General features: G+C 43.6%; 1 protein-coding gene across 1 annotated transcript in view; it reads left to right on the forward strand.

Moving 5' to 3' along the window:
• The first annotated feature begins 142 nt into the window (after window positions 1–142).
• itsn2b (intersectin 2b) overlaps window positions 143–17,470 on the forward strand; it is a 38,000-nt gene continuing 20,672 nt past the window's right edge. The window contains exons 1-18 of the mRNA XM_069663317.1: window positions 143–357; window positions 8,451–8,524; window positions 9,326–9,418; window positions 9,646–9,709; window positions 9,831–10,003; window positions 10,119–10,370; window positions 10,925–11,030; window positions 11,188–11,321; window positions 12,197–12,260; window positions 12,759–12,896; window positions 13,054–13,142; window positions 13,783–14,045; window positions 14,140–14,289; window positions 14,444–14,584; window positions 14,710–14,797; window positions 14,913–15,052; window positions 16,324–16,505; window positions 16,633–17,447. Of these exons, the coding sequence (XP_069519418.1) occupies window positions 8,518–8,524; window positions 9,326–9,418; window positions 9,646–9,709; window positions 9,831–10,003; window positions 10,119–10,370; window positions 10,925–11,030; window positions 11,188–11,321; window positions 12,197–12,260; window positions 12,759–12,896; window positions 13,054–13,142; window positions 13,783–14,045; window positions 14,140–14,289; window positions 14,444–14,584; window positions 14,710–14,797; window positions 14,913–15,052; window positions 16,324–16,505; window positions 16,633–17,447 (2,899 nt within the window). The 5' untranslated portion in view covers window positions 143–357; window positions 8,451–8,517. The remainder of the gene's footprint in view (window positions 358–8,450; window positions 8,525–9,325; window positions 9,419–9,645; window positions 9,710–9,830; window positions 10,004–10,118; window positions 10,371–10,924; window positions 11,031–11,187; window positions 11,322–12,196; window positions 12,261–12,758; window positions 12,897–13,053; window positions 13,143–13,782; window positions 14,046–14,139; window positions 14,290–14,443; window positions 14,585–14,709; window positions 14,798–14,912; window positions 15,053–16,323; window positions 16,506–16,632; window positions 17,448–17,470) is intronic.

Consider the following 17,470-nt stretch of genomic DNA (forward strand, 5'->3'; position numbering starts at 1 on the left):
TCTCTACCATCAATTGTTCTCCTCTTCCATCTGTTCAACTTTTATTCCTCCTGTCCCTCTCTCTCTCTCTCCTCCCACTCTGTGCGCGTTAACAGCGCCCCGCAGCAGCCACACAGCCTCCTCCGCTCACTCGTCGTCAGCCATGTTGTTGGTGTGACACACTGAGTTATCAGCAACAGGTTCTCTGAGCAATACCGCTGCTAAACCTTCATGTTAACTCTTCTCCACCAAATACAGCTCTCTTTGGATACAAAACCTTCACAGTGTGTCCGGTAAATCGTCCAGGAGTGGTGGATGATAACTTCAGGCCCCGCAGAAGCTCGGAAGTTTGATGTTTTTGTGGCCGTGGTGAGAGAGGTACGTAGGCGAAACTGCTTATCTAAGCATGAGTATGAGTTTGATATGTTTTAGTAATGTTTCTAAAGATGGCTTTTAGGTTTCTCATGAGCTTTTGCATTATGTATTATTTCAGATGTTAATGTGTGTTTCGCCTGTTTTGTCTTATTCGGGGATATAAAAGAAATATCTATCTTTGAACGGGGTGATGCTTCTGAGGCTGGGATGGGAGTTGGGTTAGCTAGTTAAGTTATGATTCTATGAAATGCTAGGTGTGACCTATACCTTTACAGTGAGTATTTATTTGTTCTTCTATATGGTGAGCCTAAAGGTGGAATGTAGGCTGTAAAGGCAGATTTGCAGGAAACCCTCCTAAATTCCTCCCTCAGTTCAAACTAGTTCTGCAGGTTGCAGGCAGGTCTCAGACCTGCTGGTGACAAGTGATCAGGGAATGTTACTGTATCAGTTTATACTGATACACAAAGAGAGGTTGAGTTTAGTGTGAAAATGTGAATGAAGAAAGGCGATGGTTCAGAGGTTGCTTAGTTATGTCTTTTATTTTGAAATGTTGGCCTATTTTGGGATGTCCCATAGAGGGTCTGGACTTCTTGACACAGAAAAATGCAGATTTATTAGCAGCCATCAGTTTGATATGCCTGCATTTACAGAGAGAGATGAGGATAAATGACATAATTTTATACATGTATATATATATATAATATAATTTTAATAAAGAAAAAATAATAATATTTAAGTTATGCATAAAACTGCTTTTGTCATTTCTCACTGAGAAGGTTAATGCTTAAAAAACTTTCCCGGTAACTGCAGTAGCACACAAATAATACGTCATCAACAATATCAAATGTAAAATTGAATTCAATTGTAATGCAAATGTATGGTTAAGCAGTCACTGCCCAACCCTAATATGCCTGAGGCCCAAAAGTGTTTTCAGTATTCATGTGGCTGTGCATGGAGCAATCATACAGTATTTCCATGGGTGGGACATGCAGACAAAATGGGTGTTTCATTAGACTGGGCAGGGTGATAATTCTGTTTGAAGGCTCTGACGTGAGATTCATGTTGAAGAGTCTTGCCACTGGAAGAGGAGTATCATGCTGTTCTGTTCAGATTCAGGCTAGCAAAGTAATAATGTTACCCAGTGGTAGTACTATGCTTATATTTGCATGCACGTACAGGGATTGAAGGCTCTGCACGTTGTTTTGTATGCAGGTTGCCTTTCACTGCCAGTGATGTAGCTTGCTAGTAACAGCTTTTGTTGCCTGTTTGTAATTTTAATACAGAGTGTGACATATGGTGCTCCTAACAGAGTCATGTAATTAAAACCTCCATAATCGCAAACATCCCGTTAACATCTTCCGAGGCAAGACTATGTCCTGTCAGCTGCTGTGTGTCTGAGCGTCACCTTAGACCTCTCAGTGGACTGAAATGTCAGGGTTACTGTTTACATTAGTATCTCAGTGTTAACATTATTATTATAGCTTTCATCAGCTGAATTACCAGTTTTACTTCCGTGTTACTCAAATTAATCACTACTGTTAGAATTGTGACCACAGAACTTGGAGCAACATTGGCAATTAGTGAGCACCTTTGAACAGGCCCAGCATTGGGTTGGTAGTGAATTCATTCAGCAGGTGAAACCCTACTCTTTAATATTTTCTTTATTAAAGCTACATGAAAATATAAAAGATTAAACTCATGTACATATACAGATATATACGTATAATATCAGAAATATACTGTTGGGTGTTATGGCAAGTGGGAAGTGGGCACCCCCCTCATTGGGCCAGCTGGAGACTACACTCTATGATTAGAGATACTTGGAAAGACAGAAATCATAGTGACAGGGAAGAAAGAGAGGAAGTGATAAAGGACATAGATGGCAATTAAAGTAGCATTGGTACATTTAAGTTCATATAGAAACAGAGACAGAGAGGGAGGAGGGAGAGAGGGATGGCACCGAAAGAGAGTTGTGGATGGAGTTGATGTCATTGGTGTGAGGTCAGTGAGCGAGGCAGCTGAAAATCAATCATTTTGTAGAACAACAGGCCGTGCTGGTTTCAGTACAGAGGAGTGATGGAGGGGGACGGGTCAGGGTCACAGCACTAGTATGGTATAGATTTAGAGACATACAAAGAAAGACAGCGGACAGTCAGGGAATGAAGAAGTGGAGGGATTAAGAGAAGAAAAAAGTTTAATAGACAACATCAGTGACTCCTTTCTTCCGTCTCATCCTTCTCTCTCTGGTTCCTCATTGTGTGCTTTATTTCCTCCTGTCAATATAAAAGAGTCTGCAGGGTGCAGTACAGAAAGAGCACTCTGAACAGACACACAGATGCACTCAGAGGGAGAGACAGAGAGAAAGACATGCGTGGTTCAAAGCTGCTGCTGAAGCAGCTAAGGTCAGGGACAAACGGGCTATTTATCCAGCAGTCTTCAGTGTTGTATATACTAACGGAGAGACAGAACCGTCCCGGGGTTTCAGCAGGAAGCAAAGCAGACCTGAAGCAGGTGAGGTCAGACCAACAGAAGTAAAAAGATAGACCACACTCTGAGGAAGGGGTGTGGTTTCGGTTACCAACACGCTCAAATCAGACTTTCAAGTGGTTAAAGTTGACCTTGAAAATGTTTTTCTATCAAGAAATGTTTAGTGATCCATTTACCTATGCTAGTTTTATAGCCGTACCATCGTGTATGCTAACTCACTGACGAGGCTCATTGATGCACTTAAAGGCAACATCATCATCATTAACGGTATTAATTACACCTGCGCTTTGCCTGCTAATTCCTGTAATGGCCAATTTATGTGATTGATTCATCTTGTCGGACTCCACTACAGGCAAAAGGCTATATATTATCCTGTCATGGAAGCTAATGTGTAGACTTTAAATTATGCTGCTGAGATCTGCGGTGACTCACTCTGCTTGCCAGCTTAGTGACCAGAGAGCTGGTGGAACAAGAATGAGTTCACAAAGGTTCATGTCTGTACATGTAAACCGGAGTTGTGTTTATTTCCCTCTTTTGAACAGTACACTGTGAGCTACCTATCCATACAACTTATCCTGAAGCTAGTTGCAAGTCTTTTGGCCTGTGCACCTTGACCCATTTACACCTCATAAAAGCACGTGATGTCTGTCTAGATAAAGGCATCAGATCCACAACCTGTTGCATTGCCTCTCAGTTCTGTCTGTACTGTGATTCTCTACAAAGATGACCTGTCCGAGGTGAAGGGAGCAACGCCTTGGACAGGCGTCATTCAGCCTTAAAACAATTTTTGCAGGTGAAGACTTGCTAGCTGCTGCCGTCATGTAGCTTTTTGCTGGTCTTCCTCATAGTTCTAATGAAACAACTAACAGAGTGCTATTTGATTCTGCATATTTCCGTTTAAAGCAGGAGGGACTTTGATTGTTGTAAGAGTAGCCAATTACATTGAATGGGAGATCATTCAAACACTCTGACGACCCATAACTGCATAACTGGACAGAATTAGTATATGTATAAGAGTGCAGTACCAATTATTAACATTTATTTATTATGTTTTCCAGAAGATAATTAAGTAAAATCCGAGCAAGACTTGTCCCATCTGTAAACATGGAGGAGGCGGGCTTTATGACCTATACTGCAGCCAGTAGGCAGGGGGCGCCCAAAATGTTTTGGTTTCACTTTTAGGGAGCTGTCATGTCGTCCATCTTTTTATACAGTCTTTGCTTCATACCAGTCAGTACTGTTTTTTCTTTATCCAGAGAGGGTATAAATTGGGCCTTAGGTTAAGTTTGAGGCCTCTTTACACTAACCAACCTGTTTAATGTCTGGTTGTCTCAAAGTAGTTACCATTAAGGAAATTGAGTTGCTGAACATTGAGGAATCATTTAGTATCTCTGGAGTGCTCAGTGATGATCATATATTATTATATTACTGTTGACACAGCTGGTAGTCAGTCAATACCCTTTGCACTTACATGTTCCAACACCTCTGCATGACTGTGGTCGAGCTGTTTCACGAACTAAAGGTTGGGACCCAACATGAGTCAATAGTCTATTTATGTGTTCAACCATTACATCAGTAATGTGACTACTTTATTCGTGTGGGCACCAGGATGGGCCTGCACATTCTCAGCATCGGGGCAGACCTTGAAATGTTGGATAACACAGCCGCATATTAGCCTAAGATCGTCCAAAAACCTTATCAATCAATCTTTATTTCAATGATCTGAGAAAGAATGACCTTGTGCTGACAAGAACTACAACACCCTAAAACACTGCACATTGCCATCCCTATACTGTAATATAAATGGAGCGCCGCATAAAATCTTGCTCATGGGCACTTCAGCATACCCAGGCTTGAACACAGGCCTTGTATCCAGTGTCCAGACTATGCACTGTGTTTTGAAAGGTTATGAAAATTGCCCAGCCCATTTGACAATCATGCAAACCTGTAAAAAATACACACTTTGTGTTGTCTGTAGATGTATTTGCTGTAACTTCCTCTCTTTGGTGACGACTATCGCACCCAAATCAAAACAGCCAAGTGTCTGTTAGTTTCCAGCCTTGTTATTCGTAGTTTTTAATATCACAGCTGAAGTATAAAGTGAGGCTTGTTTTAAGGGGAGCCGGAGCTCAAGAAGGATTTGCATGCGGTTTGCAAACCTGAGTCTACCACTGTGCCAGCTGAGTCGTTCACTCGGTCAGTTGGACACGCCGCCGTCCAGCCAGGAAAAGTCACACTCCTCTGTCACCGTGGAAACATTAAACCTCAAGTCAAGCGACCACTGCTATCTTTCATTTATTCATTATAACTCCAACAGTGTAGCATTACCAAAGGTTACACTGCATGACTACAGCCTGTAGAGCCGACACTGAATGGCTGATTTTGGTGGCTTATGTCAGCTTACTTGTCATGTTGAAAAGGTGTAAGGACTGTAGGTGGTTTGTCTAGCAAATCGTATTGCTGCTCTTTGGTTTCTAAAGTGATGGATCATTGCTGAAAATGTGGGTTTGTCTGTATAACGAATGAAATAACTTGCATGTACTATTGCCGCCTCTTCGTTAGGACTGCTGCAAACATGACGTCTACTGAATGTGTTCTTTATGGGAAAAGTCTCCATATAAAAAACAAGGGAAGAATGAAGGCAAAACCTGAGAGCTTTAGGATGATAAAGGAGGCTGAAGGTTGGAGAGGAGGACTTGAAGCAGAATTAGAGAGTAAGAGCGACAGATGGCAAGCAGTAGATTAGCCCTCCCTCACTGTGAGAGCATCGATCTGACCGCACTCCCAGAAACGACACACTCTCACTCTCATTCTTTCTTTATCTCACTCATGTTCTTTCATATCAGCACACAAGCCAGCAATCAGTAGTTTTGCCTCCGGAAATCACTCGTCAATCTGTAACTCTAGCTCGGCTCCTGTTCAAACCACAGCTCTGACGTATTTTTCAGGGACATCAAAGTCGTCACTCCGCCAAAATCCACGATCACTTCCTGAATTCGGACGAGGGAAATGCTTGTGTGTCCGTGGGTTACCGGGAAGGAAGTGTCGAGCTAAAAGATTGGAATTTCTCTCCTCCTTTTCCTCCTACGACTTCATCATGTGAGTCTGACTCACTGATGGGGGAGAGATAGTCATGCAGGAAGCAGGTGTGCAACGCACCAGTAATAAAGTGAATATGAAAGTTACAGCACCAACATGATATTTAGACGATTCACAACGTCACAGATAAGAAGCATGAAGCATAAACTCAGCTTAGTTTTTCACTTAATTTAGTCTTATAGTATGGGTGTTCTGATTTATCCTGCACTGTGACCTCCTGAAGCAAAAGTTCACGCTGTCCATCCTGCAGCGAAAACTGTTGAATATCCAAACAAGGCAGTTTAGTGTTGGCTGTATTTCAACAGGCGCGACGCTGCTGCAGTCAGGCCTATAAATATGCTGGCAAACCCAGCATGGTAACTGGTCTTTTGTCAACATAGCTCATATATATGGTACAGTCAGTCGACATGCAGATTAGAAATGTATTTTACAAAACCTTGTTGCAGAAAATGGGGGTAAAAAAATCTTTATTTGACAAAAAATAACGATATATAATCAGCAAAGTACCAACTAGCTAACTGGCTCTACGATCTGACCACACTGCTAGACATGACTTTATGAGAAATCTTTTTTGTATTAAAGTAATAAAAGTTAACTGTGAACATGGAGAAACATGGAGACACAGGTGCCTCCACCCCGGCAAAAAATGCACTAAATGTAAGTGAAAAGCTTACAAACCTTGTCGAAGCTACAGCAGCTCCATTTCATGCATGTGCATGACTCGACAAGAATGTGTTCAAAGCCTGATGTAACAGACATTTTGAAAGGCATGGTCATATGCGACAGGAAGGAAGGTTAGAAATCATTGTGACTGTGTAGATGTTTGTATGAAAATGTCACTCGGGCTGTCAAAGTACCTGCAAAGACACAATGCTTTCACATATTACAGAATGTAACATCCCTGGGTGGTAAAGTTTGGTCAAACAGGGTTTGACAGCAGGTTACGACTCAGGGCTGCAAGAATCTCTTTTTACTACCAAGTGATATGAACATGTTAAACAGAACATATTGCATACTGCACAAGACAGCAAACAAGAAAAACTTGTCTTGTATACATGTACCCATGCATTCAAAACAATTGGCCAATAAGAGAGCCCCAGCTAACCTCAGCTGCCCTCAATATCATCAGTGGAAAGACAGGAAGTGCCTAGCTAATGTGCACACTTCAATATCTATCTATTTACTGCAGGTCGTATCATTATAGCAATATTGGGTATTGATCTCTCAATTTGATTTGATTCAGATTCACAAGGTTCCGATATCGATTTCCGATTCAACTTCCGATTCAACATCGATTTGGTTCAAGGTATTTCAGTTACAATATTAATGCACCTCTAACCTGGTGCTTATCAACATTTTTAATGTTTACAATAAGAATTGACCCTAAAGAAGTTACATCATGTACTTTTTACTTAACATGACAAACACACAGCAGTCAACACAATATTAACAATTTCAAGAATTAGACAGCTTCTGAACTTTTTGTCCAGTTTCAGATTTTAAGTCTGAACATCTGGCTCATGGTTTTGATTAAACAAACAAGGGGTTCAACTTGCGCGAGATTTGAGAACAAAACCACATGAGACTAAGAGTTATGGGGAAAGGCATACTGTACAACAATGTGCCGAAAATACACTCGCAGCCAAAGCTGACGCTAACAGAGTGTAACATAAGCATCAGTGCAAAACTAACTTACATATTCATGGACGCACACACACAATGAAAATAGTTCGTCGGCGATCACTGATGTCTTCGTAGGTGCAGTAAACAAGTCCGTGCATGTCTCCCTCACTGCCGTGTTTCCAGGGGGGATGCGCTGAGTCGTGCTGCGTTCAGGGGCGCTCCGAAATGTGAGTGATCAGACGAGTTCTTACACATATTTTTAAAGATCGATCTCTGCATTTATTAATTGGTCATCCAAATGAGAATCGATTCCAGTCGGGAAAATTGTATTTTTAAACCCAGCCCTATTTAACAATGTGATCGCTCATCGACATTTTCCTTGCAACAAGCAAGCCTTAAAGCAGCATCTGTAGCTGCAAACCATCAGAGTTGGTTCAGTAGCACAAGGAGCTGATGTGTGTTAGTAACACCAGCACACAGCAGGTCTTTGAGCAGTCACTGACACAAACTTTGTTAGCTGCCCTCAGAGCCTAAATGTGCTCCAACATGGTAATGAACAGAGGTTTATATTTCTCTGGACAGTGAGTGTCTTATTATAAATTTTTATCAGTGTAGCTTGTGTAGTATTAGAGTCTGGCCACTACAGAGTCAGTGTGCATAGTATTGGAACACGTCCCGGTAGTTTAAAAGCTTTGGGATGTGGCCAGAGAGCTCCTGACTGAAGAGAACAGGAGGAGCCCTGTTTGACTCTGCTGACTGACCAGAATCTCTCTCTCTCTGGCTCTCTCTCTCTCTCCCTCTCTCTCTCCTCTCAGGGACACCAGCGTCCTGTCTTAGCTGCAGCACTGACAACATGATTAACTGGGCTGTGTTTGTGTGTTTTGCAGATGGCTGCGAGCAGTAGCTGAGGACGCTGCCGGGAGTTCCCCCTCTCTGTCTCTGCCACCTGCAAACATGAATGGTAAGACCACTGCAGTGTGTGTGTGTGTGAGGGTGTGTTAAGGGTGGAGGAGGACCACAAGTGTGTGTGAGTGTGTTTTTAAGGCTTTGCAGAGGCCATCACAGAGCCAGTAATAATTCTTTGATGCGTTGGTAGCTGCGTGTGCATGTGTTTGAATTGACACTTTGTCAGCGATCAGCTTACTTTTTTCTGCTCTGTAGTCTTTTGTACACGTCTTTACAGGACTTAAGTTACAGGAACTGTTACTGTGGCTGCTAAAGGACCGTGGAGTAAATGCTGATGTGTAGCCAGCTCAAGGTGGTTAAATACAAGAGAAAGTGTAACACTGTCATCCTGTTTGAACAAAGTGACACAGAATCTGTGGCAACACTGCACTTCATTATCACTTTGTCAATATCGCTGCGTTCCCAACTCCTGACTGCCAATAAGGCTGGCCTTGGTAGACTCTCTGTTCTCATGTCTGTGTGTGTGTTTGTGTGTGCGCACCTGTCTTCCCTCCTGTTTATCTTCAAGTCATAAAGCTGTTTCTTACGTTTTTGGACTCATGCAAAAGTGTTTGTTTGTTTGCGTCGCTCAGATTTAGGTGCGACCTGTGTGTCATTTCCACCTGTGTGATTTATTTGAACAGTGGAGGTAAACAACCATGGGTTGTTAAAAACAGGTTTTCCTAGCAGAAATCCTTCATATCAGATACATGTAGTGATAATGAGATAACACTGCCGAGAACCGGGATAGTCATTGTATGATAATGTCATATTTCTAAAGCTGTTCTTTTCTGCCTCTGTGACTTTGTCTCTCTAGGTGGCCCAAGCACGTGGGCGATCTCTCCAGAGGAGAGGGACAAACATGATCAGAAGTTTGACACCCTCTCCCCCTCAATAGGCTACGTCTCAGGTACACACACATACGCATACAGCATACTCATCTTGATTTTTTTAGACACATCCTCTAGCCAGTAGCTGTATAAACCAGAATGATTTCTCCATACCACTATGAATGACAGATATGGTGATAAGGCAAATAAACAAGCACACCCTACAGACGCATATTTTTCAGTTTTCTGTGTAGAAGAATCTCAATAATCTTATGTTGTTGTGTTTCTTCTCTGTCTGTTTTTGTAGGGGAGCAGGCGAGGAAGTTTTTCCTCCAGTCAGGGCTTCCTGCTTCAGTTTTGGCTGAGATATGGTGAGAAACACACACACATTCACTCTCACGGATTTTGAAGCGATGTTTTCCCTGGCAGTGTTCGCTGAACTCTGTGCTGTAGTAGTAAACACTCTCTGATCTCTCTCTGTGTGTCTCTCAGGGCTTTGGCTGACATGAATAAAGATGGGAGGATGGACAGGTTGGAGTTTTCCATCGCGATGAAGCTGATCAAGCTAAAACTTCAGGGTACATCGCTTCCATTAGCACTTCCAATCATCATGAAGCAGCCTCCAGTGCGTGTCCCCACCCTCAATAACCCCGCCTCAGCTTATGGTACAGTATTATTACTATACCCCTTATAAGGGTGTTAATGTTAATGTTAATGTTAATGTGTCCTTTGCATTTTACAGCCCTGTGGTCTAACTTGTGTTCATTTCCTGTGTTCTAGGTATGGGTAGCATGACCATGATGCCAGGGTCAAACCTCACCCTATTGGCCCCTCTCTCCATGTCAACCCCTGGACTCTCACCTTTGACCCCAATGACAGGCCTCACGCCTTTGGTTCCTACAGCAACAGGCCTGAGCCCTCTAATAGCCTCCGCTCCCAACAGGCCCATGATGCCCACCATGGGAAGCGCCACCCTGCCAAACGGCACCATGGGAATTCTCCATCCAATGGCAGCTGGAGGTTTGGCCACTGGTACGGACGACCTTCACTCCTAACTATCTCTGTTTACCTTCTTTTTGTGCTTCTGTTACTGCTTTAAAAAAGGGTCATGATCATGGCCTCCTGTATGATTTTATACATATATCATCTATTTTTTGGTTGTCACTTTAAGATGCTTATTTTCTGTTTGTTTGAGTTGTTTTGATATTTAAGTTTGTGCAGCAATGCCCTGCCCTGAGAACAAATGTTGTTTATGTTAGCCGCAGAGTGCAGATGAAAGGTTTCAAGATTTTAAGGGGAAAAAGGAGAAAAAATGAATAAATCTGACTCTGCAAACCAGGCCAGGGTTCTGCAGCGTCAGGTCTCTGTCTCATCTCCATACATATAGCTTCCCTGTCCTTGACAAGGTTACAGCCGTGCCTGAATGATGATATATTCCTGACCCACTCAAAGGCTTCCCTCCTCCACCTGAAAAAAAAGCTTTTATGTTGGTGGAAAGCATCAAGTTTTAAGTATTTTGGTTGGTTGCTACAACAGAATGTCATATAGGTCTAATAGATATATGTGTGTGTGTATTGTGTCTACAGGCCTACCTTACTCTGCATCCGCCTACACTTCTCCGCTGGCACTCTCCTCTGCTGCTCCTGCTGGTCTGAACAAGGCCTCCTCACTGCTGGACTTGGGACCTAGCAGGTAACACAAACAAAAACAACGCACACACAGACATTTGAAGCACTAAGACGTTTCCTTTTCTTGCACAGTCAGATCCTCATTTATCATGTCAGTGTCTTTGAAGTGAAATAACACACTGCAGGTTAGTGCGTTCAGCTGGTATGTTTGTGTCTTTCAGCTCCGCCTCCTCGTCCCCCTCTATGATGTCGCCCATGGCTGTTCCCAGCGACTGGGCTGTGCCACACGCCTCCAGACTCAAATACAGACAGCAGTTCAACAGCCTGGATAAACAGATGACTGGATACCTCACTGGTACGATGTGTGTGTGTGTGTGTGTGTGTGTGTGTGTGTGTGTGTGTCGGTGTGTGTATGATCAGTGTGGAGGTCATACAAAACCGAATCATGCCTGGAATGCAGGCGTGGAAGTTCATGAACAACACTTACAGATGATTTCATAACGGTTGCCTCCCTCCTTCTTTCTATGGGTGTCAGGCCTTTGGTAACTCTGAGGAAGTGGAGGCTGTGGGTGTGTTCACAGGGACAGTTTCTCAACACACACACACACACACACACACACACACACACACACACACACACACACACACACACACACACACACACTCTCCAAGTATGCATTTGTCCTTTCGTTCTGTTTCTGCAGGCCTTGTTGGACCTGTTCTGAAATAGCCATGAAGCCGTCAAACAACACTTACACTCATACACACACGCTTACTTCAGCCTGACTTGCAGTTCATTTCCTCACAATGTGACTTTGGGCATTATGTGCGGTCTATTACATTAACTAACAATAACTAACTAGTTGTACATTATAGCATACCACTCCATACACAGTAGATATTGTAAACAGGGGCTGTGCGGTATATGGAACAATTAAATTAAATACGACAGACACCTCTTGTATGTAGGTGATCAAAAGAGGTTTAAAATATTCTAAATGTCTATTTCAACATTAGACACCTTTACACCTTTATCAAAAACATCAAGAAAACCTGGAGTCAGCCTTGAAACGAGCTGTATACATACACAAGACTACCCGCTTTGATCACCCGGCATCAGCACACACTGTACCGGCGCTTACACACACACCCATGACCTTTTCCTCTCTTCACCACGCCCATAAATCTGTGCTGTACAGGTGTTCTGACATTTATCACTCTTGCCGCCAGGTCAGCAGGTGAGAGGCGCCATGGCGACCACGATGCTGACTCAGACACAGCTGGCGTCCATCTGGTGAGAATATCTGCGTGTGTGTGTTCGAACATGTCCTCTGAGTGTTACAGTGTCGGAGAGCTCCACATAATAGCATGATGGTTGAAAATCGACGAACTGGCCCTTTAAGTCGGGTTTGGCAGCCAGAAGAAAGACACTTTATTCCTCCACTGTAGCTGCTGTCAAGGAAATATTTGTTAGGAAATCGAGGCTGTTTTAGTATCCATGACTGATAAATGCAAATGGCTCTTATGGGACAACTTTAGTGTCATATAGCCCCTATAACTGGACATGTTCTCGGAGATTAAAATCCGTACATTGGTAACACATTAAGTCACTAACCTTAACCAGCAAGTTTAATCGTCTAAGATAACTATGATTCGCACATCATTGATTGTCATTTTGAACACCTCGGTTCTGTGAAGGTGTCCTTGTCGTCTCAAGGTGCTTTCATTCTAATGCCATCAGAGGCAGTAGTAATATAGTGGAATTCACCTCCAATGTGTAACCCTCCCACAGGAATTTAGCTGATGTGGATAAGGACGGCAAGCTTAGGGGCGAGGAGTTTATTCTGGCGATGCATCTGGTGGACGCGGCAAAGACCGGACAACCACTGCCGCTGACTCTGCCGACCGAGCTGGTACCACCCTCACGAAGGTCTGTGCAGACTTCTGACTCCGTTTTATAAAGACATTACAAATACACAGAACAATAGATACATGTTACATTCATTTATTCATATTATATCGAGGTTAATTTTGTACTTGACAAGTTTTTGATTTTGTACTTGACAAGTTTCTGATCTGTATTTCAGGTCTGCAGTGAATGGATCCAGCCCTTCTCCGTATGCTTCTCTGAAGGATGACTTTGAGGTCGAGCCTCCACAGAAAGCCAAACCAAACTGTGAGTACTCACACTGCCAACCCTGAACACAGAGAGTAGCCTGCTTTAACTGCTGCATTATAACAGTCTTATTCTCTATATTATCATTTATAACACATTTTTTATACCAGACCAAAACATTACCTAGAAACCAAAAATCACTTACAATCAACAGCTATGCAGCACAGCTGTGCTGTCAAACTCACTCTTTGTATTTGCACACACGATAAGTCAGATTATAACAGCATAAACATTAACTTATTGTCATGGCAAACAGAGAGGCCACTTGCAGAAGCTTTAGCTAACGTGCAAAACAAGTGCAGCCAAGTGAGTCTAAGAGTTGTAGGGCAGCACACTTTGGTGTTGGGTTTGTACGCACTATCATCTTACACACAGTCACAAGGCAAGCTGCAGCAGCTAGAATTAAAGGTTATATCAAGTGTTTTTAAATGTTAGGATTACTGAATGCTATTTTAAAGTCCCCTAAACACCAATTACAGTCCCATAATCTTGTCAGTCCTTATCTTCACATTGTTAGTTTAACTGGAACAACAAGTTTGTTTTAGATTTCAACATGTTTCTGTTTTTAAATGTACTTCATCATTCATCCAAGACAGTTTCAAAGTTAATTTAATCTAAGCTTGTCTTTGTCTTTCTTCAGATTCTTTCGAGGATAAATTCAAAGCTAACCTGGAGCGAGGGAACGCCGAACTGGAGAAAAGACGACTGGCTCTGCTGGAGGCGGAGAGGAGAGAGCAGGAGCGCCGCGCCCAGAAGGAGAGAGAGGAGCGAGAGAGGAGAGAGAAGGAGGTTTGGGAGGCCGAGGAGAGGAGGAGGAAAGAGGAGGAGAGAAGGCTGGAGCGACAGAGGGAGCTGGAGAGGCAGAGGGAAGAGGAGCGACTGAGAGAGATAGAGAGAAAAGAGGTGAGGGGAGCAGCTCTTTGAATGACTGCAGATTCTGTGTGTAGAAGTTTGTTGAAAAGTCGTTTCTGTACACTTCTTTGTTGTTACATTTCAGGCAGCACAGCGGGAGCTGGAGCGACAGAGGAAGGAGGAGTGGGAGAGGAGGAGGAGGGGAGAGCTTCAGATAAAGCGCGAGCAGGAGCAGGATGATATCATCAGATTGAAAGCTAAGAAAAGGAGTCTGGAGATGGAGCTGGAGGCTGTGGTGAGTGGCAAAGAGAGCTATGTATGAAGACATAGTTTAGTCCTGCAGCATCAGCCTGTGTTTGTCCAGCTGTCCGTCACTCTTCATGCACTACTGAGCAGAGTTTGTAAAGTTTCTGTCATCCTCTCACTCCCTCCATGTGTCTCTACCTCAGGGTAACAAGCATCGACAGATCTCCGACCGGCTGCGTGACTTTCAGAACAAGAAGAAGCTTCATAAGACGGAGCTGGATCTGACCAATCAAAGGATAGAGACGCGTCAGCAGGACATCAACAACCTGCAGAAACAGCTCGAGGTGCGTGCTGAAATACAATATGTGCAAACAGGACACACAAAGAGAGAGAGAGTTTGCATCGACGTTTTCACAGATATTTTCCTCAAATAATTTCTTGTTGCTTTTGATGCCTTCCCCCTCTTCAGGAGTTCCAGAAGAAGTTGTCCCAGCTGACTCCGGAGCAGAAGAGGCTGACAGAGAAACTGAGAAACATGTCTGTGAATAACATGCCTGGTCAGTGTTGATGGATGAATTTCACATTTCAGGAATACGTGAAATTTATTACTAATTTTTCATAGCAACATGTTTTCCCGGGAATGATCCTAGCTTGTGTTCGATGTGTCTGTAGTGGCGACCATGTCCACACTAAAGGGCGGTGTTACAGAGAAGAAAGGGTCGTGTGTGAAACTGAGACAACAGCTTGAAGCTCTGGAGAAAGAAACTGCTGCCAAACTGGCCGAGATGGACAAGTACAACAAAGACATGCAGGTAAGAATTAAATACATAAATAACATGAACATGACAGCAGTTAAACAGCACTTCACATAAAGTTGAGCCTGAGCCTTATCCAGTATTATGAAGGTACATGTGCACAGGTTTCCTTTAAACAACTTTGTCTTTAATTGTAGCGACTAGTTTTTCTTGTTTTGCTGACATGATTCGGTTTCACAAAAAGGAAACTCGTACTTCCATTCGTGTCCGTTCTCTGCTTGAGCTTTGCCTGATTGATGCATGTGGCCTTTAGTAGCACTGCCACTGTTTAAATACAGAACACTGGAGCAACATCCACACAGCCTCTCTGACAACTCTGCTGGACTGTGCATGATGTTTTTAATCATTTGCTGGGTCTAGTTAAGGTTTGATCAAGTTGAGCAGATATCTCAACCTTTCTCTTGGCCGACACTGTGACATGCCACAGCAGGCAGGTAACAGTTAACATGAACGATGGCTCTGTTTGATAATGTGCCAGTAAGCAACCAAACTAATCACAGCTTTATATCTTGTTTTTATAGTACGTGTAACAGAACACACGTGTGGCTTTGTGTCTTTTGATTTAATAATAATGAGCGGAAACAAATCTTGTTTTTTATTTAACAATTGTTTGGAATGTGAAAAACCTTTTCCCCAAACATAACATACTTACTGCGGCCGCTTGGCCCCTAACACCTTTTTTCTCTCCTCCTCCTTCAATCATTCCTTTCATCCTTTTGTTGCCTTTAACCTCTTCTCCCCCTGTTCTCTTCTCTTCCTCTCATTTGGAAATGATCGTTCCTATGTGTCCCCATAATCTACACCTTTCCTTCTTTATTCCTCCCCCCTCTCTCTTTTCCCTCTCATCCATCTCTTACCCCTTGTCCCCAGACTTTACAGTATGTGGGTGCTGAGGACTCTATGCTTCAGGCTGTCTTCTGTCTGCTGGCCTGCCTCCGTAACCTCTTCTACCTACTAAAGGTTTTCGCTTTAGGTCTCTTTGTTGTTTCGTCTTTTAATCTCTTTTCGTCTATTGTTAATTACTCCTCTCACATTTCTCTATCGTGTGTCTGTGCTGTTCAAGATTCTTAAGATTATTGCTCTTTTTTCTTTCCTCTGTCTGTCTCTCCTGCCTCTCAGCCCCTGCTATAAATTGCTCAATGCTTAAGCACCTAATAATGCTAATGTGTGTCTGCACGGTCCTTTATCAGCCCATCAAGGCAGCTCATTTTCTCAATTCAGTGTCATATCATTCTCTAGTGAACATTTGTTTTAATTGTGTGCATCAGGAACTTAGAGAGAGCCAGAGACAACAGCAGGCGGCGCTGGAGAAACTACGGAGCATCAAAGAGGACAAAAGACGTGAGCTGATTCAAAGGAAGGAGCAAGAAGAGGATAAAAGGAAGAAGGAAGAGGAGAGGAAACGACAGGAGGAGGAGAGGAAGCGGAGGGAGGAGGAGGAGGCTCAGAGGTATTTTTCTTTCACACTAGTTTATTTTAGATTTCAAAGCAAAATTAGTTTTTTCAATTTCTAAAATTTTAATTCATGAAAGAAAACAAACTTTAAAATAACATCAATGTTTGCCTCTCACTCAAAGGCGTGTTAAGATAGAAAAAGAGCGCCAGTGGCAGGAGAAGTTAAAAAGGGATGAAGAGGAGCGTCTGAGGAGGCTTCAGGAGGAGAGAGAGGCCAAACAGAGGGAGGAGGAGGAGAGGGAGAAACAGGCTCTCATCCAGGCCGCCAAGGAGCAGGCTGAACGAGAGCTCAGAGCAAAGGAGGAGGCAGAGAAGAGAAGAAGGGAGCTGGAGGAGAGGAAGAAAAGAGAAGAGGAGGAGCGACGGAGGCAAGCAGAGAGACAGAGGCAGGAGGAGGAGAGGAGAAAGCTGGAGGAGGAGAGGAGGCTGCTAGAGGAAGAGAGGAGAAAGCTGGAGGAAGAGAGGAAGAAAGAGGAGAAGAGACGGAAAGAAGAGGAGGAGCGACGCAAGAGGGAAGAAGAAAGGAAGAGGTTGGAGGAGGAGCGGAGAGAGGAGGAGCGCAGAAGAGAGAGGGAGGAGGAGGACAGGAGGAGACACAGGGCAGCTGAGGCCGCCATCCGGGATGGAGAGGAGAGGAGAAAGCGAGAAGAGGAGGAGAGAAAGAGGAGAGAGGAGGAGGATAGGAAGAAGAGGGAAGAAGACAGGAGGAGGCTTCAGCAGCAGCAGCAGGAGGAGGAGAGGAGGAAGCGCGAGGAGGAAAGGAAGAGGGCAGATGAGGAGAGGAAGAGAAAGGAGGATGAAGAGGAGAAGAGGAAAGCAGAGGAGGACAGAAAGAGGAGGGAGGAGGCACCTCGTCAGCAGCAGCCGGGTGGAGTCGGGAAGATCGATATTCAGGAGAAACTGACGTCTCTGCTGAGAGGGCTGGAGGAGAGGAAAGGTAACACACACACACACACACAC

This window comes from Semicossyphus pulcher, unplaced genomic scaffold (assembly GCF_022749685.1).
Source record: "Semicossyphus pulcher isolate SPU_LCO1_2020_fin unplaced genomic scaffold, fSemPul1.0.p SCAF_1, whole genome shotgun sequence".
Classification (NCBI taxonomy): Eukaryota; Metazoa; Chordata; class Actinopteri; order Labriformes; family Labridae; genus Semicossyphus; species Semicossyphus pulcher.